Source organism: Gopherus flavomarginatus, chromosome 7 (genome assembly GCF_025201925.1).
Source record: "Gopherus flavomarginatus isolate rGopFla2 chromosome 7, rGopFla2.mat.asm, whole genome shotgun sequence".
Taxonomy (NCBI): Eukaryota; Metazoa; Chordata; order Testudines; family Testudinidae; genus Gopherus; species Gopherus flavomarginatus.
The window spans coordinates 6676534-6703404 of NC_066623.1; the positions used below are offsets into that span (position 1 = coordinate 6676534).

General features: G+C 47.8%; 2 protein-coding genes across 3 annotated transcripts; one reads left to right on the forward strand and one right to left on the reverse strand.

Moving 5' to 3' along the window:
* The first annotated feature begins 43 nt into the window (after positions 1–43).
* RBM22 (RNA binding motif protein 22) lies at positions 44–11681 on the forward strand. The gene is made up of 11 exons (XM_050961615.1): positions 44–152; positions 678–731; positions 1781–1810; positions 3703–3835; positions 4637–4737; positions 4898–5070; positions 6915–7115; positions 7776–7940; positions 8414–8502; positions 9135–9266; positions 10398–11681. Exons 1-11 carry the CDS (start codon positions 99–101, stop codon positions 10526–10528), a joined length of 1263 nt encoding a protein of 420 aa, XP_050817572.1. The 5' UTR covers positions 44–98; the 3' UTR covers positions 10529–11681.
* A 538-nt stretch (positions 11682–12219) lies between these two features.
* Positions 12220–24383, reverse strand: MYOZ3 (myozenin 3). 2 transcript variants are annotated; one of them, XM_050961630.1, is made up of 7 exons: positions 24297–24383; positions 20350–20439; positions 19665–19819; positions 18989–19066; positions 18039–18177; positions 17214–17394; positions 12220–14213 (listed from the first exon to the last, which is right to left on the reverse strand). In XM_050961630.1, the coding sequence occupies exons 2-7, from the start codon at positions 20429–20431 to the stop codon at positions 14039–14041; spliced, it is 810 nt and encodes a 269-aa protein (XP_050817587.1). In that variant the 5' UTR covers positions 20432–20439; positions 24297–24383; the 3' UTR covers positions 12220–14038. The 2 variants fall into 2 exon arrangements, with proteins under 2 accessions (XP_050817587.1, XP_050817586.1); XM_050961629.1 differs by having other exon boundaries at positions 24128–24350.
* Positions 24384–26871: the final 2488 nt, after the last annotated feature.

Genomic DNA, 26871 nt, shown 5'->3' on the forward strand with positions numbered 1-26871 from the left:
CCCTTCTTCCTTTCCCGGTGCATGCCGGGCTGTTGGCGGAGCGGTGCGTGCGCTTCCGCCCGGGCCTTGCGGCTGCGGGTACCGGGGCTGGTTCCAAGATGGCGACGTCTCTGGGCTCCAACACCTACAACCGGCAGAACTGGGAGGACGCGGTAAGGCCTGGGCCTGGCCTCGGGGCCTGTGCCTCCGGGGCGAGGGGCCTCCATCCTCCCGGGGTGGTTTCAGCCTCCCTCTGCGGCACGGCCCAGGGAGCCTTGAGGCGGCGGGGCTGGGGCAGGTGTGGAAGCTCGTGTGGGAGGCTCTCGGCCCGGGCTCTCACCCTAGGGGGGTGCTGGGCGCTGGCAGAGTCCACGGGTCCCCCGGGGTTGCTGGTGTCTGCTCTGGACTCCTGGCAGGGTGGGGTCTGATGTGTATTCGGGGGAGTGACCTGCTTTGAACATAAAAATAACTGGCAGCGGGTGTGTGGCTCTTCCCAAGTCTTCAGTTAGTAGCTGGGTGGGGCATATTGGGGGCCTTTGTCCCCCACTTTGGGTAATCAGAGCTTTAAATTAGTACTGGCCAGTCCAGCATCTTTGATCTGAGAGAAGCAGCCTGCAGAGATGTTGCTGTTGAATAGAGATGTAATCTGAAGTGAGCTGAGATTTAGCCTCCTGACTATTTTTTTCTCCTTGATGCAGGACTTCCCCATTCTGTGTCAGACATGCCTTGGAGAAAACCCTTATATCAGAATGGTATGTGACTGTTTCGCGTCATTGTCCTTTTAAGGTGTATGGTGAGATTAGGCACTGAACCTCGGGTTTAGAGGACTAAAAATGAGCTTAGTCAAATGAGGCAAATAGGAGATGCCAAAATGCGTACAGGCTTCTGCGTGCTGCTTTTTGGCAGCAGAACATGCGTGCATAGGGGAAAAGGGCTAGATTTCGGGATTGGCCGAGGGCATGGGGAACACAATAAAACAAATCAAACAATAAAAAACTTGAGGTGAAGTCAAGACCACTTGTCTAATGGTTAAATCATAAGAGATAGGGTAAATATGGGTTCTATCACAACTTTGATGACTGTCTTCTTGACTTAGAGAAATGTGATGTACTGAAAGGTTAAATCTTTAAAATGTGCTTTGATATCTGATGCTTGAATGTCCTTTAAATCCTTGTTCTTGTACCCAGTGCATTAACATCTTCAGTGGAAGGCTGTGTACCTGTCACTATTCCATTTTGTTTTACCTTTCCCAACACCAAGTACAATCATGTAGTTTAGTCTCATTTTAGACATCCACCTTTCTCCACGCTCCTCTCCCTAAGCACACTTTAGTCTTTATGAAATTCTAATGAGCTATAATTTTTAATGCAAATATGGTCTGTGTTTCAGAGATTGATAGAGGATTCATTTTTGTGTGTTACGGATCTCTGGATGTTTTGTCATTGTTTAGACAACAGATATTAAAAGCTGAAGCTGAGGGGTTTCTTTGAAAGATTTAAAAATATTCTATTGAATATTCTGCCACTAGAAAAAAATAGAAGGGTTTGGAAGTGATTTCCTCCCACTTACCTTTCAAAGGCTCTCCGGATTACATGAAAGCCATAGGGTCAGACATCTCCAAATGCAACCAGCACAGAGAGAAAACATGGCAGATGCTGTGGCGGTACCACGTGTGGATGGTTGGGTGGAAGGGATGAAAGCACTAAAGTATTTTCTAAGGCATGTAATGTGTGATAGCATTGACTAGTATCTTGTGTGGTTGTTTGTTTTTTTTAGTAATTTTGATTTGATTTTTTTCCAGACCAAAGAGAAATATGGAAAAGAATGCAAGGTATGTTTCTCTTCATTGTAAGCATTGACTTCTGGACTAGCTCATTAGTTTCCATTTTGGATTAAGATATAACGCTGAAAATATCAGATAGCAGTCCAATAGTTAGCTTCAAACAATTGCTTATTCTTGTTAACATTTTAAGGATTGGATTTTGCAAGCTCTTGACCATGTGAATGCCCTGATGCCTACAAATACTTGACAACAGTTAAACTACTAGTGTGCTCACTGCCTATCATGCTGACCAATGTTGTTGCATTGTTTCCTTGTATACTCTCCCATCTCTCTGTATCCATCTGTAGTCTCTTGTCTTACACTTAGATTGCAAGCTCTTTGGGGCAGGGACTATCTTATTTTTTTTTCTCGTTCTGTGCAGCACCAAGTACAATCGGGTCCTGGTCTGTGACTAGGGATCATAGGTGCTACAGTAAGACAAATAATTAATAACTAGTCATGTGATTTATCCATGAAAGTCAGTGGGGCTTCTCATGTGAGTGAAGTTACTGATGATTGTACATCTTTTCAGGATTTGGACCCTTAATTATTAAAACTGAAAAATGTTTGTTTAGGTTTATTTCACTATTTAGTCTGGTTATTCACTTTAAAAAAAAAAAAGTTTGGAATTGTTCAGATTCACTTCTGCTTCTAGTCATTTTCACTCAGAGCACAGTGCTCTTAAGGTTTAGGTTTCAAACCCTGTAAGAGAATAATTACACCTGAACAAAAATAACCAAATCACCTAGTTATACAAATTCCTTCCCTCTCGCTCCAGGAGTGTGTGGTGTTGCTCTTTAACCCCATCCTCCTAGTGGATTCACTGTATCCATAGGTTGGCACCAAAAGATGCAGTGTTCAGCTCTCCTGGTGGGAAGGTTACTGACACAACTTTTTCAGAAAGACTAGAGGGGGGGAAAAAATGAAAAGTCATTTCAAAAAGGTTTGAACTTAAATCCAAACTAAGAAGAGAATTAGATTTATCAGTTGCTGTTACTCAAAAAAAAAAAAAAAAAAAAAAAAAAAAAACCTCATAACACAGCGGTGGTTAATGCTGGACTGGATTACTATTGAATTTATTTAATCAATCTAGCATTTTCCTGTTAAAAATTCATTTCCTCTTCACTTTTGCCTTGGCAAATGGGTGGTAGATGGAACTTGGCTTTCCTCTGGATCTCAGTAACTCCCCTGCCAGCAAGTGGTTCATGCTGGGTATCTCTGAGACAAGCCAGGCTTTGTGTTTCAAAAAGGAGAATGAAGGAATCTTTAGTGATATCCCTTGGAAATATAAAGCAGAATGCCTTGTGTTGACTCCAGTGGAGGAGTTAAAATGTATTGTTTCCCTCTTTTCCTCCTTCCTACCATCATCTCCTTGTTGCTAGGAAACCAGAGTGATGTACTGAGGGCCAGCTCCCCTTCCCTGAGTCCAGTATATAATGGAAGTAGAAACATCCTCCCCACAGAGACTGTATGCATTACTTCAGAGTAAGGCCATCCTTTTCTGGGCCTAAATGCCTGTGACCAGATAGACTGGGTCTCTTGCTATCCCAGCAAGTATATAATTTGCAAACATATCCTACAAATTAGCTGTAATGATCCTTTAGGTACAGCTCTTCGAACTAAGTAGAAGTTCTCTTTGCCTTGTGCTCTGAGCAAAGTTGCATGAGTATTCAAATCATTGCAAGAAAGTCCAGCCGAAACTTTATTCTCCTGTCAAAATGGGGCAACCAAGAAAAAATTGTTTTTTTTATGTTGTTTGCTTGAATTTTTATGTATTAAGGTAGTAACATTAGGCAGGTGATAACCCTCTAGTAGTAGTTGAATTTCAATAAGAATTTGCATGCTAGTGTCGTTGCTAGCTGCAGTTAGAGTGGTACAAGTCACTGCTCTCTTTGTCTCAGATTTGTGCCAGGCCCTTCACAGTGTTTCGCTGGTGCCCAGGTGTTCGAATGCGCTTTAAGAAGACAGAAGTGTGCCAAACATGTAGCAAGCTGAAGAATGTGTGTCAGACCTGCCTGCTTGACCTGGAATATGGTGTGTAGCTGGGGTCAATTTACCAAAAACTGGAAGTACAGATTGAGACTTGACTTTGCTTGTCTCTTGTCTCTGCATAGTTTTAATACATCTCTAAATAAATGTGTATCTCCATGACTGTGCGCCTAGGGCATGGAGATGTTTGTATGAGAGAGAAGTTGAACAAATCTGACTACAACCTCTTTTAGGATATACCAGAAGGCACGTCTATATGCCAAATGGTGCTCCTGTCTGTGCATAAACTTTCCAGCTCATTAAAGACTAAATTTTGTCTAATAATTGTATCCATTCTAAAATAAGATCTTCCTGTACACACTAGTGTTGTAATGTGATTCTGTGTTCATACTACTGAGTTGCTATGAATTTTCAAGTGTGTTTGGACTTTGATAGCAAATGGATCTTACTCTAACTGTAGAAAGGATTAGAATCTTGACATTGCATGCTTTTGTAGCTGGCAAGCGTAAAAATAGTTCCCTTAGTTACGCTAGATGTAGGATGAATTATATTTGTGACTTAATCTCACTATTCAAATATGTTGCAGTAGACCTATGCAGAGGCTTTTAAAAAACTACCATGAAACTAGACAAACTTTCAGTCTCATTCAGTTCACCTTTCACGGCAGGTGAAGTAATAGTATAAGAGGATATTAATTAATGCAGTGTAAAACAATGAATCAGTACATATTTGACTGCTCTTCAGGACTCCTATCTCCGAATACAGCTACCTTAGTATGTTATAATAACCACTTTTGGTCTTTCTGCTTTCAGTTAATGTTAATTTTGTTTTTCCATTTAATTTTAGGTCTACCTATTCAGGTTCGAGATGCAGGACTCTCTTTTAAAGATGACATGCCTAAATCTGATGTCAATAAAGAGTATTACACCCAGAACATGGAGAGAGAAGTAAGGAATGCATTCATAACAGAATCTATTGGTGGCTTATTTCACTTGTGCTGTAGATTAAATGAACTAGATAATCTTGAAAACTTCCTGATTTGTCTGATTATGTGTATAAATTTCCTGTCCCAATCAATGAAATATGCATTCTTTACCTACTGCTTAGATTTCGAACTCTGATGGCACAAGACCTGTTGGTGCTCTAGGAAAAGCTACTTCTACCAGTGACATGTTGCTTAAACTGGCTCGGACCACCCCTTACTATAAACGCAACCGACCCCACATCTGTTCCTTTTGGGTGAAAGGAGAATGCAAGAGAGGGGAAGAGTGTCCCTACAGGTACAGTTTTGTTTGAAAAGCTAACATGTTCACAATGGTATGCAATATAAGGAATTCTCAGTAAAATGGAAGTAATGCAGTGTCTTCATAAGCATTTTTGCAGATGCTGCAGGAAAAATTACATAAGAACAGCCATGCTGGATCAGACCAACGGTCCATGTTGCTCAGTAGTCTGTCTTTTGATAGTGGCCAATGCCAGATGCTTCACAGGGAATGAACAGAGTAGGGCAATCATCGAGTGATCCATCCCTTGTCGTCCACTCCCAGCTTCTGGCAGTTAGAGACTCAAGACATGCAGAGCGGGGGGTTGCATCCCTGACCATCTTGACTAATAGCCATTGATGAACCTGTCCTCCATGAACTAATCTAATTCTCTTTTTGAACGCAGTTATACTTTTAGACTTCACAACATCCCCTGGCAATGAGTTTCACAGGTTGACTGTGCATTGTGTGAAGTAGTACTTCCTTCTGTTTGTTTTAAATCTGCTGCCTATTAATGTCATTGAGTGACCTTGGGTTCTAGTGTTATGTGAAGGGGTAAATAACACTTTCTTATTCACATTCTCCAGTCCATTTATGATTTTGTAGACCTCTGTCATTTCCCCCTTTAGTCATCCCTTTTCCAAGCTGAAAAGTCCCCTCTCTTTCTAATCTCTTCTCGTATGGAAGCTGTCCCATACTCTCATTTTTGTTGCCCTACTCTGGACCTTTTCCAATTTTAATGTATGTATTTCGAGATGGGGCAACCAAAACAACACACAGGATTCAAGGTGTGGGCAAACCAGTGATTTATATAGTAGTAGTATATTTTCTGTCTTATTATATATCCCTTTCCTAACGATTCCCAACATTCCGTTAGCTTTTTTGACTGCTGCTGCACATTGAGTGGATGTTTTCAGAGAACTATCCACGACTCCAAGATCTTTTCTGAGTGGTAACAGCTAATATAGACCCCATCATTTTGTACACGTAGTTGGGATTATGTTTTCCAAGATGCATTACTTTGCATTTGTCAACACAGAATTTCATCTGCTGTTTTATTGCCCAGTTTTGTGAAATTCTTTTGTAACTCTTCGCAGTCTGCTTTGGGCTTAACACTCTTGAATAATTTTGTATCTTCAAATTTTGCCACCTCACTGTTTACCCCTTTTTCCAGATCATTTATGAATATGTCGAACAGGACTGGTCCCAGTATAAATCCCTGGGGGATACCACTATTTACCTCTCTCCATTCTGAAAACTGACCATTTATTCCTACCCTTTGTTTCCTGTCTTTTAATCCATGAGAGGACCTTCCCTCTTATCCCATGATAGCATACTTTGCTTAAGAGCCTTTGATAAGGGACCTTGTCAAAGGCTTTCTGAAATTGAATGTTAACTTGACATATATCCCCAGTGAATGAATCCCTTTGCAGCAGGGTCTTTCTTGATCATACTGTGTGTATTCAGCAGTGAGCTGAAACATCAGTCACCGTTACAAGTGCAGCTTTTCTCTTACATTGTACATTGCTTCTCTTTGCAACATCAGTCCTTGCAGCGGAAAATACTGTCCCACCGTCAGTGATCTGAACATATCTCCGCAAGTAACTTTGTTTGAAACCCGGCTCTTGCAATTTCATGGGAGCTGATATTTGTTAAAACTGTATGTGGCAAATGCTATAATAAATTAATAAGTAATTTGATTTCTAAGGGCTCTTTAATTGGGTTTCATTTTGGTGTGATTATTTGAATGCTGTTAGTCCTCAGATAGCCTTTTAAGGAGAAAGGTGGCTGTTGCAGTCATGTTAGTCTGGTGCAGTTGTAACAGTACATTGTTATAAAATGCTTTGTTTACTATACTTTAGACACGAGAAACCTACAGACCCAGATGATCCTCTGGCCGATCAGAACATCAAAGATCGTTACTATGGTATTAATGACCCTGTAGCTGATAAGCTTCTGAAACGGGCTTCAACCATGCCTCGTCTGGACCCACCTGACGACAAGACCATTACCACATTATATGTAGGAGGCCTGGGAGATACCATCACCGAGACTGATCTGAGGTACGTTGGTACATCTGAGTTCACATTTGCTTTTCAGCTTGATGCCTTGATAACCTTAGCAAGCTAATTCTCAGTTTTCCTAAGATGCTTGTCACATTGTTCGTCTTTATTAAGCATTTTGTTGAGGTTGCTGTGCCTGAATGAGAATGAAGGGGGCCGTTCATCCCTTGGTTATGCAACCCCTTCATTTGTCCATACCAGTCAGGAGTGAGTGACCACTCTTGTTCACTTTCCCTAACCCGAAGCTGGCTAATAGGTCTATTTAGAGGAGCGCAGAATTTCTGGAGGTGGGAATACGGTTAAGTCTAGTGTGCTGTGTTTAAATTCTTCTTCCACCTCCCGCGAAAATGCATCATTGCTCTTGGTGCCCAGAGGATCCCATTTTGCACTTTTACAATTGAAATCCCCTGAGCTAACCTCCATCCTCTGAATTCTGAAGAAACCCGTGTTAGAGCCTGGCAGTGTTACTGCATAATTGTATGTAGGGATTAAAGGTCTGTGACAGGCATTTCCCCTCTTTTCTAACACTGGACTTGAATCAGTGATATAGAGGGGAAAGGATGCTCGTCTTCCAAGGGTGTGAGCATGTGAGATCTTTAATGTACTGTGTTTTTATGGCGAAGAGGAGCAGAAACCAATGTTGCTGTCCTTTCCTTGCAGAAATCACTTCTACCAGTTTGGGGAGATCCGGACGATAACCGTGGTACAGAGGCAGCAGTGTGCATTCATCCAGTTTGCCACACGGCAGGCTGCTGAAGTGGCTGCTGAGAAATCCTTTAACAAGCTTATTGTCAATGGACGCAGACTCAACGTTAAGTGGGGCAGGTGAGCAAGTCGGAGAGGAAGAGGGGAAGCATTGATTTCCTTGTTGGAGGTTTTCCTCTGGATATTGTTTTTGGAGAATCCACTCTTAACTGAGCACGTCAGAGTCATGTACTGTTCTTATTCAACTCAAAAGCAGTCTTGGTGACTTAGAACAGAAGCCAAGTGTGTAAAAGACACACACATTTCCTGGGTTGCCTGTCTTTTGGTGAGGAATGAGGTGTTGGAGGGTAATTGCATTGGGTCTCCTCTTTGAGAAATTCTGCTTTGGAGTGGGTATGCTGCAGTCTGAAAAAACAGCACTAACTCCTTTTGTGCCGACTTACCAAGTCCCTGCTGCTAGCATTCTGTAAATTCTTGATCCTTGGCCTGCAGCAGTGGGTCTGGGATTGGTGACGTAAAACTATATCTCTTGTGAGGGTCTGCCCCTCTGCCATCTCCCTCTTCAGTTCTAATGCTTTTAGCTTTGATTTCAGGTCCCAAGCAGCAAGAGGGAAAGAGAAGGAGAAAGAAGGTACTACAGAATCTGGTATAAAGCTGGAGCCAGTCCCAGGGCTACCTGGAGGTAAGGGAAATGGTTCCATACCAGTGACTGCCCTCTCAAACACAGAACAGCAGGTCACTTGCTGCCATGAGGCAGAACAGAGTTACACTTAGTTTGCTCTCTATACCATTGGGAGCTGGGGCCAGTCGGGCAGCACCACATTCCACTCTCAGAGCAGTTAGTGAACCTGTGTTCGAATAAGAGCTGGCTGGAGAGTCTTGTATTTATGGGCAATGAAGGGATCTTTGGCTAGAAAGAAATTCAAGGTGACTCAAAGCCTTTTTTACAGGGTGATTGAAAAGTTACAATGGTTTAGAATAAAGGCACTTAAATCATCGAGACCTTCTGTGGCATAAGATCTGGTTCTGTGTTCTTGAGCCATTCAGTGTCATCTGTTGGCGCAGGCAATCCCAGTTGTTTAGGATTGGATTCAGGTGGCTTTTTATTGTGGAAGGGTCAGAGCTTGTGGAAGAGATCATGACTGTTATTCTAGAGGTTCACTGGCATCCTGCATCTGTTAGATACACACTGCTAACAAAGTTCCTGTCGGGAGAGCTGGTTGCAGCCACTACCCTTAGGGCCAAGGGTGGGTACTTTCTTATATTTTGCCTGCTAGCTTTCACCAGTAACCAAGAGATGTTTGTGTCTTGAAGCTCTTCCGCCTCCTCCAGCTGCAGAAGAAGAGGCATCTGCAAATTACTTCAACCTACCTCCCAGTGGCCCTCCAGCCGTGGTTAACATTGCCCTGCCACCACCTCCCGGCATTGCTCCACCCCCACCTCCAGGTAATTCCCTCCCCCTTCCCCCCTCAGGCTACGTCTTCACTACTGGCCGTATGGAGGGGTAGCAATCGATTTCTCGGGGATCAATATATCGCGTCTCATCTAGACAGGGCGAGCCGCGAACATTGATCCTGCGCTGTGAAGATGGTAGGTAAATCGATCTAAGATACTTCGACTTCAGCTACGTTATTCACGTAGCTGAAGTTGCGTATCTTAGATCGATCCCCTCCCCTAGTGTAGACCAGCCCTCAGTGGGGAGAGGTAGAACTATGTCCTTTACCAGAGAGGCCTGGAATCAATCCCTACTTGCCAGATTACCTACTAGCCAGTGCTAGGGTGACCAGATGTCCTGATTTTTATAGGGACAGTCCTGATTTTTGGAGCTTTTTCTTACATAGGCTCCTATTACCCCCCACCCTGTGTCCCGATTTTTTCACACTTGCTGTCTGGTCACCCTAGCCAGTGCCCTCTATTGTAGTTTTGTGTGGTACCTACTAAGTGCGATCTGGGTTTATGAAACAGCTTGTGCTGTAGAACTGGCTCTGTTAGACAGAACTGCCTGTGCTGTACTATGTTCTCTGCAAAATTCTGTAGTACCAGGAGAGAGCCATCAACTGTACCGAGGCCCACCCTGCTTAGCTGATAGCCGTGTAAAGCCCATGTTGTCCCTCGCGTTTAGGAGTGACTAAACAGATAGACCATTAGTGTCAATATTTAACTGTTTGTATATTCAAAACATGAAACCTTTTCCCCGGGGAGCTTCAGGACGTGTTGGGTTTGTCCAGCTGCGCTGGATGGACTTGTTACCCGAACGCTTCTGGTATGCTCAGTAGTGAAAACAAAGCATTTAGATGTTCATAATATAATAGGGAGCAGAGGAAGAGGCACTTGCAGAATTGGAATCTGTACTGTGTCTTTGAATAGCAACATGTCCTCAGCTCTTCATTATGCTGCCAGAAAGGTTAAAAGGGAGTAAATTGGGATTCCTGAGGATTTAGTGAAGGAAGAGAGGGGGCAACGTTTCCGTGTGCTCAAGTATGTTTTGCTTATCTGGCTTGAATGACAAATAGGCATTAGTAAAATACTTCATCAGGATGCCTGGTAATCTGACATTTTTGTGTTCTGTGTCTGCAGGTTTTGGACCACACATGTTCCACACCATGGGGCCTCCACCTCCCTTCATGAGAGCCCCAGGCCCCATCCACTACCCTTCTCAAGATCCACAGAGGATGGGTGCCCACGCTGGGAAGCACAACACTCCCTAGCACCCCATTGACCTGTTCACCGTTTGAGTAGATGTCATTTTTTTGGTTTCCATGGTAGCATAATATGTTCAGCTGTGGGCGAGCTGGAGACTAAGCCTTGTTTCCTGCTTGCCACACACAGCAAGCTGAGCTCTGTGTTGCCACTAGTTAATCTGGTCATTCATATAACCTGAATCATTCACTTACTATCATGGGTAGGGCGTGTGAGAGGGAGGAATGTGGAGAGACGTGATCTAGAAGGTCCATGAATGAATTGTACTAGAATTACAATCCCATCAGTGTATTCAGTTTTGCACATTTTGAAATAAATTTGTCTCCTGGGAAAAAAACACACCTTCAGCCGGTTTGATAGTCTCAGCAGGTTACACCTGGAATGGATTGGAGTCTCTTGTACAGACTTACCTGGAGATTTCGCTAGTAATGTTCATTCTGGAGTCAAATAACTAGTGATTCATCATTGAAAAAAGATACCAGGTCCTCTAGCACTAAGCCAGAACGCTCCAAGATAACACTGAGGGGAAAGGAAACTAGCATCCAGGGCACAACTTCCAGGGATATCTCCTTCTACTTACTGTGACGTTTTTCGGGTTGCTTTTCTTCTGATTGTGAGAAACTGGAGAATCCTAAGCCCCTGTAGTCGGTCAGTTAAGTGCTAGGTAATGCAAACAGATCCCCTACTGCCAATTCCAGCATGACCCAGACAGATGACTGCTTGAGCATCTATCTCAGATAGGCCAGCTGGGACCTTCCTGCCCCTCACCTTGGGGAATGAACATGGTTACTGAAACTGCCAGGAATGAGGCAGCAGTAGTACTGCAAGCTCATCCAGTCTGAACTATGGCTTTTGTGGCCTTCGCATAAAATGGCTCTCAAGCTGTGAAATGGACCAAACCATTTTTCATTTGATAGATTGTGTGATTCTTTTTTTAAGAGCTCTGTGTTCAGCATTCCCCCTGGAGCATCTGTTCTCTGTGTAAAGTCTGTAATTTAATACAGTGCCTAGGAGTCCGGGTGGGGGATTTTAAAGTACCAAAGTCTGTTGCTTTGATGTAACTGATCTGTAGATATGTTTTGGTAAACAGACACGTGTGATGAGATAAAGCCTTATTTACTTGGCTTTGGTTTTTTAATTAAAATGGGCAGATTTTCCAAATGTTTGGACCCTGCTTCCAGAGGCGGAATTTGTCTGAGTATTGTCTGACCTTGTTTGGCTGAGCCCTCTGTCCTCGTAAAGATGAAGTGTGGCGTGAGATAGCGAGAGTACAGCCCCGGTTCTGCTTCACCGCGCTGCACTTTGGACTGCTGAGGTGCACTGCCAAGTTCTGACCTTGCAGGCACCATGTAGGATCTTGCATAGGCAAGTACAGTACTCTTGGGGGTGCCCTTGGTTAGTGCACTGGCCTTTCCTCTCTGGAGACTTGGGTTTAAACCTGGCACAGGTTAGAGGGAAAGGAGTGTTGCTGGTCTCCAGTTTAGCCCTCAGTCAGTAAAAATATCAAAATACAGCACAACTTGGTGCTGTTCAGTAGCTCCCAGAATAGAGTGTTACAGGACAGGCTTTTGACGAGCCATTGACAGATTCCGGGGGGGGGGGAAGCTGGCACAGCACCTGCTTGTACTGGGCTTGACTCTAGCCAATCTTTGCCTTTATTCTGCAAGCACTAATTTGACAAGTACTGAACTGAGACAAGTTTTAAAATACAGCTGATTTATTTTCTGCAACCAGATTTCTGAATGTAAACATGGCCTCCCGCATGGCCTCACAGGCAAAGGGGAGGGAGATGGGCTCAGAGCTGGACAGTACTTCACAGGCACAAACCTTTAAACACTTAGACTGGCTCTTTTACTTGTTCAGTTTGCCCAAGTGTGCTCCTGGGGGCAGGCAGAGGAATGAATGTTCCCCACATGAGTGTTGCATTGCAGGGGGGAGTGCCCCAGATTGTAATTAACTGAGGTGCATGCTTTCCCTCTGGATGGCCTCATTGGCATTAGAAACACAGCGGTTGTATGTTATGTTATTTACAAATAAGGCAGCCTTTTAAAATTGCACATTTACCAGCCTGGATGCAAAATTACTTACCTAGCCTAACCACAATGATGCAAAAAATATATATTACTCACCCACTAAAAAAGAAGACATGGCCATTTTTGCATAGTTAGGTTACAGTAGGATTATCGTCAGAATCTGACAAAAACAACGAAACAAATGTAGAAAGTGCATAGTTGAGCTGGAGCTTTTCTATTAGCCAGGGTGAGTGGGAGTGTTCGGAACATACGTAGGTTCTGCTCTGCCATTTTTTTTTGGTAGCATTCTTCCTTTGATGGATAGCTCTGTTCTATATACTGTGTTTGTGTACATCCAAAAGGCTGTGGTCAAAACACCATTGTTGACTATTTTCTGCATGTGCTGCATGAAGGTCTTGCTTGCCATAGGTGTTTGTTATGTAGGATGTTCTCTCCTCTAGTGGTACCACATTAATGTTTTTATCAAGCATTGATTTGTATGATCAGATTGGCGAGTACTTACAGAATCATTGTATTTTGGGGTTGCATCTTAAACCAGCAGGATCTGATCCTGACTATTATTGAAGTGAAAAAGAAAATCTGAGCAGCATCAGGCACTCCACAGATAATTGTAATCAAGTGGTGTAAATATTAAAACCGTGATGTGTAACCTCATACAGCAAGTTGTTAGAGGTAGGAAAGGAAGTGTAACACACCAACCAGTAACTAGCAGGGAAAATGGCATAGGTTCCTGATTCTCCCAGTTGGGGTATTGGTGATCTCAAGCACTCCCCTCCCTTATATGCGGTACATGTTTCTGCCTGACAGCCAGCCTCGCACACCAGCCCAGTGTTTTTGTTTCTTAGCGGAGTGAGCATGTTAAAAGAAATTACATCTATCTGCTTATGTGTCAGAAAGCCATTAGCAATTTATTTCACCCACATTCCCCAATTACTACTGCCGTATTACTCCCCCTCACCATCTCAACCAACATTACATTTCTACAGCACTGCCCTTCAGCTGGGATTTCTCTGAGCAGCCACCACCTGTCAATGCTGGTGTTAAATGTTTCAGCAGAACCGTTGCAAGGTGACTTGATGTGATGACAACTGGCTCTTCTGCCATTTGCCACAACACTGGAGCAAGGACAATGTGTCTGCTCCTGTCGGCTTGTTCCGTAGTATAATGATGGATGTGGAAGTTTACTGGAATCCCACTGTTTTATCAGTGAGAACTTAGCTGGTCAACTTGTCCCACTGCCACAATAATGAACACCTAGGAAAACCTTGTAACGGCATAGTCCAGGAATGGCTGTAGATGTGAGCTTGCTGGCGGCTGTGTGTGGAAGTGAATGACATACTGTGCCACTGAGCCGTCACGGGGTGCATGGGTAAAAATTCTACTCCCCTTTTCTGCTGTGCTGAGGAATACCCTTACCAGCGATTTAAAACAAAGCATGTTTGAACCTAAAGCATCTGGGGGGTAAGAGAAGGGAGTAAGATTACATTACAGCTCTTCTGTCTCTGGTAAAATCCGTACCCAGCCCTGGGGTGCTCTGTTAAAGCTGGGTCTGTTCCAGACGAGCTCCAAACTGTTTGGCGTGTCTGTCTGAGCCTCCATCTCCAACCCAGGCACAGTGAACATGTCATTGAGCAGCACTCCACCAAACGGGGTAGGAGTCCTGCATGCACAAAGGAAGAAGATTTAGCATTTTCATGGGGGGTGGGGGCGTACTTCTCTTGGTAGCCACGGATGGAAAAAGCACTCGGGACTAACTGCTCCTTGAGCATCCAATAGCAGCCTTGTCATCTAGGAAGAGCCATCAGTTGCCACCCTGTGTCATGAATGGCAGCTATACTCCTTCCAGCCACCATAATCCCCACCTACTCTGTCTGTTTCCCTCAGACCCTCAAAAGATGCATCTCTAGAATGAGCCTCAGTCAGCTGGCCCTCATCCGAACGCCTGCAGAGAGACAAGGTTGCTTGTCCCACTACCTCAGCAGCCTTGGTTGAAATGGCAAGGTAGAGCTGGGTTTCAGCCCCCACAGCTACTCCACCCCACTTCCCCTTAGCAACCCTGCCACCCTCCACGTGTGTATTGAACAAGTAGAGGCATGAGAGAGACCCCACACATGAAAGGTCTTGGGGCAGCAAGTCCTATCCTCTGCTCTCTTTGTAAAGCAGAGTGAAGCCTCTTATGTGCAGCCAAAGCCTTCTGGAAGGGACTGCAGCTGTGTTACCACCACCTCATGATCAATGCTGTCATACATCTCTCAACAATCAACCTGCTTTCGGCACCAGGGCAGCTTCTCTTGGAACATGACGAAAGGGAGCTTTCATGCAGTGGCTTGAGCTGTCATTTGTTCCTGAAGAAATGATAGAAGGGCAGAGGTGTATTCCCGTGGAGCAGCTAGGGTTGTGCTGAATATTAGGCCTTCGTTTAAGGCAGAGAACTGTTTTGGGTGCAGCAGTAAAGGCTGACTGGGGGGATGTATCTGCAAATGTCTGCTTTCGAAAGCAGGCTCTGTTACATTCTCTAATCCGTTACTGAAGTAACATGGCATCATGTCTCTCAGCAGCACCCCAGGGATTGCACCTCTGAGCCCCACTTCTGGGGGAAGTGTGGATGATGGCGGCTTGTTCCAGAAATGCTCAGTTCCCCCAAGGAGTATGTGGCAAGGTCGTTCTCAGAGCCTTGCGTTACAGCTCACGTAGGGCAGGTATCATCTCTGCCAGTCTCTTCAAGGTCTTTCATCACTCCTCTGCATTTTGTAAATAAACCAGCCTGCTTGAATTCAGTCATTGGAGAGGTCATGAACTTTCCACTGGTCTATTACAAATGTGAAATACTCCAGGGTTCATCTTGCTTCATAGGCAGGATTTCTGGCTTCTCACTTAATACAAAAGGCAGCGTTTTCCTAACAGCTTTGGGTTGGATTTGTTTGGGGTGGGGAGGATGATCAAATTAAAAGAGGTGATTTTCAAAATCAGGACCTTAGATCCACAAGGATCATGTGTTTTTTTAACTCAGTTTAAATCTGACGTCTGTAAATTCAGCTTCCTGGCACTTTGTGCCTCACTGAGGAATTAAAATGGAGGTGAGAGACTTGGCACTAAATTAGCATCTAGCTGTATTAAATATCAGTTTAGGACTTTAAATAGAAGAGCAGCAGTTCAGAGGGGAAATAACACAGGGTGAAGCTAGGCATATAGAAACATGCCCGTTTTGAGTTTCTGTCCAGAAATAAATACTGAGCCAATGGCCGAGAAACATGACCCAGCCGAAAAACATGACCAGCCCAAGAAACTAAAGAACAAGTGACTTCAGCACCTCCCCCATCCCTCTACAGCGTATGCCTGATGGAGCTGGGGACAGGAAACATTCTAAATATTTGAATACGTTGGGTGGTAAAGAAATCACAATAGAAACCCCTTGGCTTTTCCACCCTTTGCTTCTGGCTGGCAGCATCACTTCCACCATGGCCTTGCTTTCTGCTAGCTGGCTCCTGTGCTCCCTGCTAGTTACCTGGGTCTGGTGCGGGAAGGGGTTGGCGAGTCCCTCACTAATATCTTACATTTATACAACACCTTTCATCTCCATAACTTCCTGCATGACTCAAATGTGGCCACCTCAGGGTTCGAATAAGGCATCGTGTTAATGGCCCACTGACATTGCACAGCAGCCTAGGGCAAGAAGTGAGGAGGAAGTCCGCATCCATCTGAAACTGTAGCAAGAATTCAGCTAGGCAGGTTGTAATTATCCAAACAGCAGTTTGGCCGGGGGACCAGGGTGAACCTGAGACATATGCTCATGAAAAGGGATTTTTGGATCCTCAATGACCAGAAGGGGTCAGGGCCTCGGTGTCCTCAACTTCACGCTAGGTACCTTGTTCTCTACTGACTGAGAAGTGAGAACGCCTCTACTGGAACCCCACTCCTGCTGTCTGCAGAACATAGGATTCCCTTGGCAGTCTCCCATCCTAGTACTTTACAAACCCAGCCCTACTTTAACTTCTCGGATCTGAGGAAGCATAACAAAGAGGAAGATTAACTCTTGCACAGAGTGCCTGGGGCTGCACCCTTTGCTGCAGCAACTGGTAGAAGTAGTGTGAGAGTTCAGTCTCCAGTGTATGGCTGGAAGGAATCAGGTGACTTTTTAGCACCTTGCATAAGGATTAACCTAGTGTCCTAGCTGCTTCTGCAGCTATCTGTCACCTTGTGAAAACTAGCATAGCACATGAGCTGTCACTTAGTGTGGGCATGGCCTAACAGGTGTGGAACGGAGACTGCTCTGAGCATAGGCGCCAACTCTGTGGTTGCTCCATGACTCAAGCACCCATGGAAAAAAAACAGGGTGCTCGGCACCCACCAGCCTCACTGGTTCCATTCGGGGCTGGCCACTGATCAGCTGTTTGTGTCCTGTTGCAGAGAAGTCCAGGGTGCCCCATCTCAGTTTTGTGCTGCACAAGACCCCTGTCCTGCCCAGCCTTTCCCGGGGCGGTTGCTACAACAAGCAACTAAAATGGAGTTGCAAGAAAAATTGCAAATAGCAGCTCTTAGCAAGGTCTCCAGCCACCTTTTCATCCTCAAGCCTGACCTGTGCCCCAGGCCGAGTCCTCCATCAGCTCAGAATCCCCAGCATATCACAGCAAACATGGTGGATGTATCAGGTGACCATTACCTGTTGAAGCTCCTCAACTCGAAGTGGCTGGGTTTCCTGGGCAGTTCAGGCAGCTGGCTCTTGTTCTCCATCCGGTAGTCCTCACTGAAGAGGAATTCCTGCCAAGGGGAACAGTAGCCCTTGGGGATGGCAGTGAAGTTGAACTTCTCTGGTGGGACTTCCTTCAGCGGTCCGGAGTAGCCTGCGTTTGGGAGACAAGGCTTTTGTTACTACAGCAGACCTGCAAGGCAGCAGCCAGCCAGCTGCACTGGATTGTCAGGCCTGCCCGGGACTGTCCTCGTGTGGACAGGACCTTTCCCATCCCCTGGGAAGGGCTGGGAGAGCAGTGGAGCTGGCCAGGACATGTTTTTTTCCCATGAAAAATGTAGAGAAAAACTAATTTTTTTCTTTTTATCAAAATGTTTCTTTTGTCCTATCACCGACATTTCAGATTGTTGGGGTGTTTTCTGGGTTTTTTTTGACAAATACCTGAATAACATTGGCAAAAATGTATTCATTTAAAAAAAATCATTTTTTTATCCAAAACACCAACTCTTTTTCCATTGAAAAAACACTTTGGCAGACAATGCCCAGCCAGCTGTAGTGACTAGGCTACCTCTCTGCAAGTGACATCTGTGGGGGTAAGGGGGAGGGGAAAGGAGGCTTTCCTTGCCACATGGGATGGCTGTTCCCTGATTGGCTACGGGTAGGGTCCTCATGTTCTGCCACTGGGAATCATGAGGGCCACACGCCTTCTATCGATAACAAGGTCTGCAGGTCTGGCTCCTCATTACTTCACTGTCGTAGCTTGGTCGTGGTGGTGTTTTTCTGTGGGCAACTCCTTACCTGGGGCCAGGGCCTCGGGATTGAGGGCTTTACTCATTTGTATGACTTTGTTTGTCTTCTTGGGCACTTTGGGAGGGGTCCCCTGGCCTGCTGCTGCCACGTGATGCTCAGTACGACAGTTCTCCTGGCCTTGGGCAGACTAGAGAGGAAAGAGCAATAGGAGAAGGCTGTGGACAGGGCACCAGGCGACGTCTGCTCCGCTTTGCCCCTGACAACCGAGGGAAGGTCTTGTGGAGAAGATGGAGTAGCAAAGGGCAGGGAAGGAGACTTAGTCACGTCTCCTGAAGGGTGATCACTTTTTTGCTCAGGGATGAGAAGAGTATATTGCACTAGCTAGAGCCAGGCAGGGCATGGCCAGGTGCAGTGCAGAAACTCCCCACATGCACTTCTGCTAGTGTGCCTTAATGCATTGCTGCAGCATCCTCTGCTCTGCTAGCCCCAGAACCTCATACGATTCCACCAGTGGCCCTCAGGGACGACCTACTGGCCTCTTGTTTTCTTATCTTTGGTCCTTTCCAAGCCACTTGCATGGTGAATTTGTGATGAACCGCTAGCATCTTGGAGGAAAACTACCACCTTGCTTCACTTTTGCCTGCCCCCGTGAGATTGTCAACCCAGGCCTCCAGCCATGGAAGGATACTTATGGAGGTTGGGCCCGCGGGGCTCCTGCCTCACTCAGAAAGAAGGAGAAAATGAAATCAGGGTGAAATACGCTTACCTTCATCTCTCAGCATGCAGAGCAGGCCCCAGAGGGCCACTTTCCGAAGTGCCTTGATGCAAAGAGCATGCAAGCACCCTGCTGCAGGGGTAACAGCAGCCTGCCAGCCCCCTCACGGCCCTTCCCAGCATGTCCCTGCTCAGTGAACGCAGGCAAAGCACTGACCTAGAACTGCCAATGAGGCTACTTCAGTAACAGCTCCAGCCCAACTGGCCAGCCCAGGGACACTCACCAGCCAAGCGTCCGGTCTTCCCGCCAGGTCCCCCTCAGCCGCACCGGGCGAGCCGCCTGCTGCCATCCTGGTTGAGCTCTGTGGAGGGCAGGGAGAGTGACGTCACTCTCTGAGGGGAGCAGGCCCCACACGCAGCTCCAGTGCCAGGAGCGTGCCATCAGCTTAGGGGCTGGCGACGCACATGGTTTCGGAGCCCGGTTTCCTGGCTCTGCCAAGCAGATTGTTTCCACAGAAATTGGCCACGGCAGCTGGCAGTGCCCGGTGGTGACAGCCCGGCTCTCCTCACAGCTCATGGCGCAAGGGCCCACAACAAAGATAGCTGCCTCCCCCTCACACTCCTTCCCGTTAAAACATGCGGTTACAATAACTGCGCAGGGCTTCCTGTTAACTCAGGGATCCCCATATCCTGGGCTAAGAAGTGCCCGGCCTTTCAGGGGGCCTTCTCAAGTGATGCTCTCCCATGTACCCCGGCAAAGGGCGAGGGAGGTAGGCCAGGGCGCTGGCGTAACGCGTGAGTGTTACAGCTCCCCCTCCATGCCGATCTAGAGGACCAGCTTTAGTATAGCTCTGGAGGTCCCTGGTTCAGTCCCCAGACTGTCAGCCAAGAGCGTGACCATCATGCTGATGCAACAGGGTCAGCTCTGATTTGGGTTCCCATCACGATGAGGCGACTCACGGCTCTGTAGCCAGTAGGATGCTCCAGGATGAACTTCTGCACCCGCTTCTGTCTCTGTTGGAACAGCTTGGAGCCCCTGTTTGTCTGCAGAGACAGCTCTTCCACCATCAGCTCCTGGGGAACGCTGACCTTCTTCCCCAGGTCCAGTTGGGGGACTGAGGACACACACACAGCAGGGCAGTGAAAGCACAGGTGTTGCAATAGGGGGTTAGGCTCAGTGAGGGGGCAGTGGCTGTGCATGGGGAGCCAGCAGAACCTCGCTCTGGGGAGAGGTGAGGAGAGGGTTTGGTTGACTCAGCCCCTAGGAGTGACGAACATCTGGCATAACTCTGCAGTGCCCATCAGGCTGGGTCAGAAACTGAACTGATGGGAGACACATCCAGGCAAAGAGGTGGGGACCAGGGGGCCTTGTGGGGGGAATGAAAAGGGAGGATAGTAAGGGGATCCTGGTGCCGAGAAGGGCTCAGAATAACCTCTAGCGATCTGGGGTATGGGCCTCATTAGTGTAAATTGACAATGTACCATTCGTTTGGAAAGTCCAAGGAGAAGACCAATAACATTAGTACCCCTGAAGTCCAGGGGATTTTTGCCAGTGTCTTCAATGGGAACTGGCTCAGCCCCCATGGATTGCATGTGGCAACCTGGGGCTACTCCGTAAGTCAGGTTAGCACAAGGCATCTCTTACCATCTCCCGCCATTTCCCTCAGGATGGCCATCGTCTGCCTTTTTCTCTCTCGGGTGTGGTCCGAATGCATAATTGGGAACATCTTCTCACCTGGAAAAGAAGCAGAAGCCCAGCAAGGCTGACACATCAGGGCAGATCCTGGCTGCTACTCACATGCAGGGCTGGCGCGTCCATTAGGCGACCCTAGGTGGTCGCCTAAGGCGCCAGGATTTGGGGGGGGGGGCGGCATTTTGTGCGCTCCCCACGGGGTTCATGGGGGCTTCCGGTTCCACTCCCATCGTGCTGCCGAAGAAGGACCTTCTGCCGACGTGCTGCGGAAAACAGCGGCAGGCAATTGAGCAGCTCAATGACTGCCACTGTCGCCTGCGGCATTTCGGCCGAGGGTCCTTCTTCAGCGGCACGATGGGCGTGGAACCAGAAGCTCCCGCCACCCCGTGGGGAGCACACAAAATGCCGCTCCTCCGAATTCTGCCTAGGATGCCAGAAACCCTGGCACCACTCCTGCTCACACGTTACCCCCAGTGTGCCACTTGCCCCCTCCCTGGTAAGAACTGATCCCAGGTGGAGTTCTGAGGTTTGTGTGATTGCTTTTTGCAAATGGTTACCCTGGGGCCCAGCTTTGCTCCCTTTTGGAAAATAAGCACAAAACCAGAGAGAATGCAGCTGGAAAAAGGGGGTTTCTCTTCCCCTTTATGGTCATAGGAACTGTATCATGCCCCCACATCACCCCAACTTCACTGCAAACATCTCCCATTCATTTCAGGACCAGCCCTTCATGTCTCTAGCACTATAGAGCTGTTCAAAATGACCACATCCTGGCCCTCTATGCTCTCCTCCCCCTTCTCCCCACTGTTCTTGGACTAGCTTCTCGCCAACCCTTCACACGCTTTGCCATTGCTGGTGCGAGAGCCTTCTCCTCCGCAGCTCCTGCCATCGGGTGCCGTCTCCTGCAGCAACTCACAATCTGAAATCTATTTGCTCCCTGCTCACGCCTCTTAATTCTGCCCTCCATTGCTGGCTTGATGATTGAGCCACTTCATGTATTCCCTAGGCCAAGATTTTACACCAAGGCTCTCTGTCCCTAATACAATGCACCGGCCTGCATTAAACTCTGCCAAGCACTGTGGGGGGCTGTCTTGTATGAAAGACGCTATTCAAAATATACAAATTAAAGCTGCACTGCGTTGTATACTGAGCTTTCTGAGCTCAGCTACCCCTCTGCTTAGGGCCTGAAGCAAGAGCCCTTGTGACTGCTAGATTAGCTGGCTGGTGCCACGTTTATTCATAAACGTCTGCTCCTTTATGTTTAATTTTGCTGAAGTGTGTGACTTCATGCCTTGCAATGGTGAGTTTCACAAGCCAATGAAAATGTTGCATGTTTCCTTATATGTATTTTAGCGCTGTATTCTGCCCTGAGTCATGGAACAAAACCAGTGCTTGGAACATGGGCAGAACAAGGATCTATGATTTGATCGATCAATCATATTTCTAAGGTTGCCTGTGCCATCTAAGCCTTTTAACTTGTACCCTCCTGAAGCCAAGAAGAAGCTCAAATCAGTCACTTTTGCTCTGTTTGCCTCTCTGGGCACTTCTTTAAAGAGGAAAAAAATAGTCTCCATCTCATTCCTCCCCCCACACCACCACCGTAGAATCACAGACTCATCAAAGTGTCGGGCTAGAAGGGATCTCAAGAGTTCTCTAGTCCATCCTGCTGCACTGAGGCAGGATTAAGTATCTATATCCCCCCGTGTGGTACACAAATGGATGGGGTCCCGCTGCCTGAACGGGGCAGCAGGCCAAGTTAGCAGCACCTTGCTCTGCTTTGTGGGTTTCACTGTAGAGACCATGTCTGCTCCTCGCGGCTCCCTGAGCTCCCGTTTAGCCACGGTCTATTTTAAGCTCCTGCCCTCGGTAGAGCAGGGAGTTGTAACTCTGATCCTTTGGGAAAAGAGGACGGTGCCTGGTGGTTCTTGGGAGGATGGTCTCAGCAAGCTGGGAGATGCTGGGCTCCCCTTAGGAGAGTCTGATGGGACTTTAAGGCCCTGCAGGTGCAGCAGCATTCCTAGCAAGAGACTCTGCTACAGCCATAACAGGGGCTGCTTGTACAGGGAAGGGGGGAGTTGACATTCCGGATACATGGCAGCTCCTCTAGGACTCGGTGACCCAGGGTGAAATCTTCATCCCACTGAAGTCAATGGGAGTTTTGTCCTCGCTTTCAATACAGCCTGGATCCCCACCCCACCCAACGATCAGAGGACACACAGCTTCCCCACCCCTAGCACAGCGTGAAAGGGTGAACTGGCCTCCCCACCCGCAGTCATGCAGGGTCCTTGCCTGGCAAGATCTCTGGACTCAGAGTGGGTTCATGTTCCACTCCCCATTTCTAGTGTCGCCAAGCACTGGTGTGTGGGCTTGCCATTGCTCCTTCAGAGCCCAGCCGACGGACCTGAGAGAGCTCCTATTCACCCTGCCCCCATTAACCAAGAACTCCAAGGAATTAAACGGCAGCAAATGTCAAGCAACTGACAGGAAATGCTTTGCTCGCCACAGCCTGCGGAACTCACTGCTGCAGGGTATTATGGAGGCAAATATCCCATTTTCACCAGGTCAAATGCACAGCCACGGATAAGATTAGCCCCTGCGGCAGCACTAGTAAGGAAACATTACAAGACACCTCATGCTCCAGGGTATAAGCTGATCACCAGCTGGGTGCAGGAACAAACTTCCCCTCCAATGCAACTGGGGCCATTCTGGGGGTGTTAGTCTCTGAAGCATCCAGTATGAGCCACTGTGGGAGGCAGGGTATGGGGTGAGATGGCCCATTGGCCTATCCGTGCATGGGGAGTCCCATATGAGTAGTCATTTCTCTGTAATGTAGCCAACAACTCCACAGCACTGCGCGCTCCACCCCCAGCTCCCATGTCCTGGGTTGCTGCCCGTCTTGCCCACAGCAGCGGCTCCCTGAGAGCTGCAATGCCTGCTTTGCTAGCCCCCATAAGGGGGTTCCTCAGAGCCAAGCTGAATGCACCTAACCACCTCCCCCTATGCTATACAGCTTTCATGGGGGAGACCAGCGTTTCTCAAACTGGGGGTCTTGACCCAAAAGAGAGTTGCGGGGGTGGGGGGTTGCAAGGTTATTTTAGGGGGGGTTGAGGTATTGCCACCCTTACTTCTGTGCTGCCTTCAGAGCTGAGCATCCGAAGAGCAGTGGCTGTTGGCCGGGCGGCCACCTCTGAAGGCAGCCCCCCGCCAATACCACATCAGGCCACCCTTACTGCTGCTGGCGGCGGTTCTGACTTCAGAGCTGGGCTCCCGACCAGCAGCTGCCACTCTCTGGCCACCCAGCTCTGAAGGCAGGGCTGCTGCCAGCAGCTGCAGCAGGGGCAGCAGTACCGCAACTCCCCCCCCCACACACACAATAACTTTGTGGCCACCCCCACAACTCTTTTTTGGGTCAGGACCCCTAGAATTACAGTGTGAAATGTCAGATTTAAATAGGCAAAATCATGAAATTTACAATTTTAAAAATCCTATAACAGTGAAATTGACCAAAATGGACCCTGACTTTGGTAGGGCCCTAACTATTAACTCTCCAGGTTCCAGCCCCTCAGTGAGTCTGAGCTAACAAGCAGTGGGGGGAGCTAGCCTGCTCCTCAGTGGAGGTCAAACGCCAGAATGCTGGTGCTGAGTTTCTTCCTGCTGCTTCTGAATGGAGCAATTCTCCCCGTCCCGTGCTAGTCCCCTTCACCTCCCGAGTTCAGAGGCAAGCTCTTCCTACCTGTGTGACTCCTCGGACTCTGTCTTGCTGCGATGTTGTTAGATGAAAGGCGCTTTCCTGCTGCACCTGCTCGGCCCAGGGATTAGGCCTGACCCTGGGATTCCTTAACAGCTTTCACAAACCTACCCCAGGGCCCAGTGTTTGCCAGTAGCCCCTGTGTCTTTCTTACCCCCTCTGTGCCCTGCTCGCACTCAGCCTGGACCATCGCTGAGATTCCTCGGTCCTAATCCATGTTACATCAGACATTTATTTCTGGCTGAGAAAGGGGGCGGAGGCAGCACAGACCCTGGCGAGGCAAACTCCAGACCGTTAAGAGCGCACGCGCGCACACACACACACACACACACACACACACACTCATGTTCACGCATACAAAGCCATATGTTTGCACCCAGGTAAGGCATTTACACACAAATGCAGAAACATGCCAGTATATAAGGCGGCATTAGCAATTGTACAGCAATTCAAAGCCGGACAGTGCCAGGGAAGTGCTAAATGCCCTAGTGGGGGATACAAATGAATGCAGGCACTAGAGAAGGGAAGCTAGAGACTTTCTCCAATAATGCCAGGGCAAAGGGGTATTTGATTAAAATCAAAAAGCAACCCATTTATGATAATACAGGGAAATACTCTGTTATGTGCTTCTGATTTATTATCATTATTTTTGGAGCACAGAGTACTTCACAAAACACAGAGCCAGAAAAGGTCCCCTGCCCCAAGGAGTTTACTCTAGAATTCAAATGAAGGGCAAAATAAAATCTGCGGAACTTGTTGCTACAGGATATTATGGTGGCAAACAGTACAGTCCACAAACGAGTTAGAGGAGTAAGAATAGTATCTGCAGGGCCAGCAATGAGAATCAAATTACAAGAGGACACAAATTTTACAGTTTAGGCCTAAGCTGCTCACCAGCTGTGGTCAGGAAGAGTGGCTCCCATGCATGTCCGGGCTGTGGGATAGCACTGCACAGCAAGGTGCAGGCCTGGAGTTTTGTGAAGCATCCCACTGCTCTTATAAATATGGGCTCTTATTTAGACTCACATCTGTGTAATAATATCAAGGTCGGGAGGGGGAGGGGGTTGTTTCTCCAGTTCACAAGCCCCTCTTGAGGAGCCTTCTCAGGCCAGTTTGTAGGAGGAGAGAGAGCAGGAAAGGCCCCCTCCCCCATATTGGAAACATACATGCTGCCATCCCTGGTTGAGAGTCTCATGCCTGCCAGCTCTGAGCCGCCTGGTGGTCCCTGGCCCCTACCCAGCCCAGCCAGAAGATCTGTGCATTTCAGACAGCTCAGCTCCAGCCTTCCGCCGCTAGGGACACTGGGCAACGCTTTTCCCTAGCTACTGATGCGGGTTCAAATCCACCCCTGGCTCAATTGACCTGGTGGCCTATGCACTCTGGGGCTCCCGGTGGAACTCACCCCAGCGACAGTGGGGGATTATTTCCCTAGTGTAGATGAGATTCCTGTATCTGCCCATCCCCCGTGTGGGGCTCTGACACTGACCATTCACACAGGGAGCAGCAGATTTAACCCAAAGGAATTGGGGGGTGGGGAAGGGGGAGGGGAAACAAGGGCAGATGCTCATTCAGCTTTGCTGCCACCTGGTGGCCTCTCCTTATCACTGCAGACTTGCTGCGACCCATCCATTGTAGCTAACTAGCAATAGTCAAGTGTGCTTGCAAATTCCCCTAGCATCCTTATTCACTGCCCATCCTGTCTCTGGGTACTTCCAGCAACAGTGATGCTATGCTTTCCTCTGGCAGGCCTCTTGCCACGGGCGAGATCACGGAGGCAGCGTAGTGGCCCAGGGAGCAGGGCTGGGCAGGGTGAGACTCACCCAATCCAGGGGGCACGCTGCCATTCCAATGACAATTGCATCTGCAGGCAACTCTGCCCCTGCACCCTCCTTCTAGCTTCTCTGTGACACCATTGGATTATGCCAGCACCACAGTTCAACGTGCCATCTTCTCCCTCCCCCAAATGCCTCCTGCGAGCACTGTTGGGGGGCTCCGGTTCTAGTGCGGTTGAGTGATGTGTGTCCAGGGATGGGCTCACAGATTAGGTTTGCTGTTAGACAAGACGGGGCTATTGAGATGTGCCCCAGCTGGGGCTGAGATGTAGGGAGAGGCAGCCTCCATCCCTAGGCAGGGACGGGTATCAGACCACAGAGCTCCCTCGTACGTCACACCACATGCCAGCAGTGCACGTGTGGGAGCTGGTGCACCAGCTTTTCACCCTGCTCCTGCAATGGGGACAGGAACAAACCTGGGAGCCTGGGGCAGGTTCCATCCTCTTCATGCAGCACGGCCTTTGCTACCCCAGACCATCCAGAATCCTACGAACCCCTCCCCACCCACCCAGGTTTGAGCCACTTGGGAGCACTAAATATCCCCAAACTGCCCCTGCCACAAGCAAAATGCGTGAAGCCCAAGGCAGTTCTTAGCTATCCTTTAATTTTATCTCAAGCAGATAGTGAGCCCACCTAATGTTGCTATTGGGCCGGCCAGGATGCCCAGCATGCCTAGGGCACTGAGGGAGGTCACTCCTGGCTTGGTGGCTTGGGTTCAAAAGGACACAGGCAGGCCAGACTGGGTGGGATAATGTCAGTTTTATTTCTGAGCATGGTATACAGTGATGTGGAAGAATGCGTTGTCAAAGAGCAGCTGGTGAAGCAATGGGCAGGAGCACCTGACACTTTCTCTGTGTGGAACAAAGGTGTCTCAGCAGGCCAGAGCCACCAGCGCTG

Bases quoted from the DNA above. Each gene is read 5' to 3' on its own strand.
- RBM22 (XM_050961615.1), top strand. From the start codon at position 99: ATGGCGACGTCTCTGGGCTCCAACACCTACAACCGGCAGAACTGGGAG. The intron at 5,071-6,914 runs GTACAGTTTTGT...ACTATACTTTAG, and splicing joins GGGGAAGAGTGTCCCTACAG to ACACGAGAAACCTACAGACC. The intron at 7,116-7,775 runs GTACGTTGGTAC...CTTTCCTTGCAG, and splicing joins ATCACCGAGACTGATCTGAG to AAATCACTTCTACCAGTTTG.
- MYOZ3 (XM_050961630.1), bottom strand. From the start codon at position 20,431: ATGTTCCCAATTATGCATTCGGACCACACCCGAGAGAGAAAAAGGCAG. The intron at 19,067-19,664 runs GTGAGTCGCCTC...TGCCCTCCACAG, and splicing joins ATCCTACTGGCTACAGAGCC to AGCTCAACCAGGATGGCAGC. The intron at 14,214-17,213 runs GTAATGGTCACC...TTGTGCATGCAG, and splicing joins GAGTTGAGGAGCTTCAACAG to GACTCCTACCCCGTTTGGTG.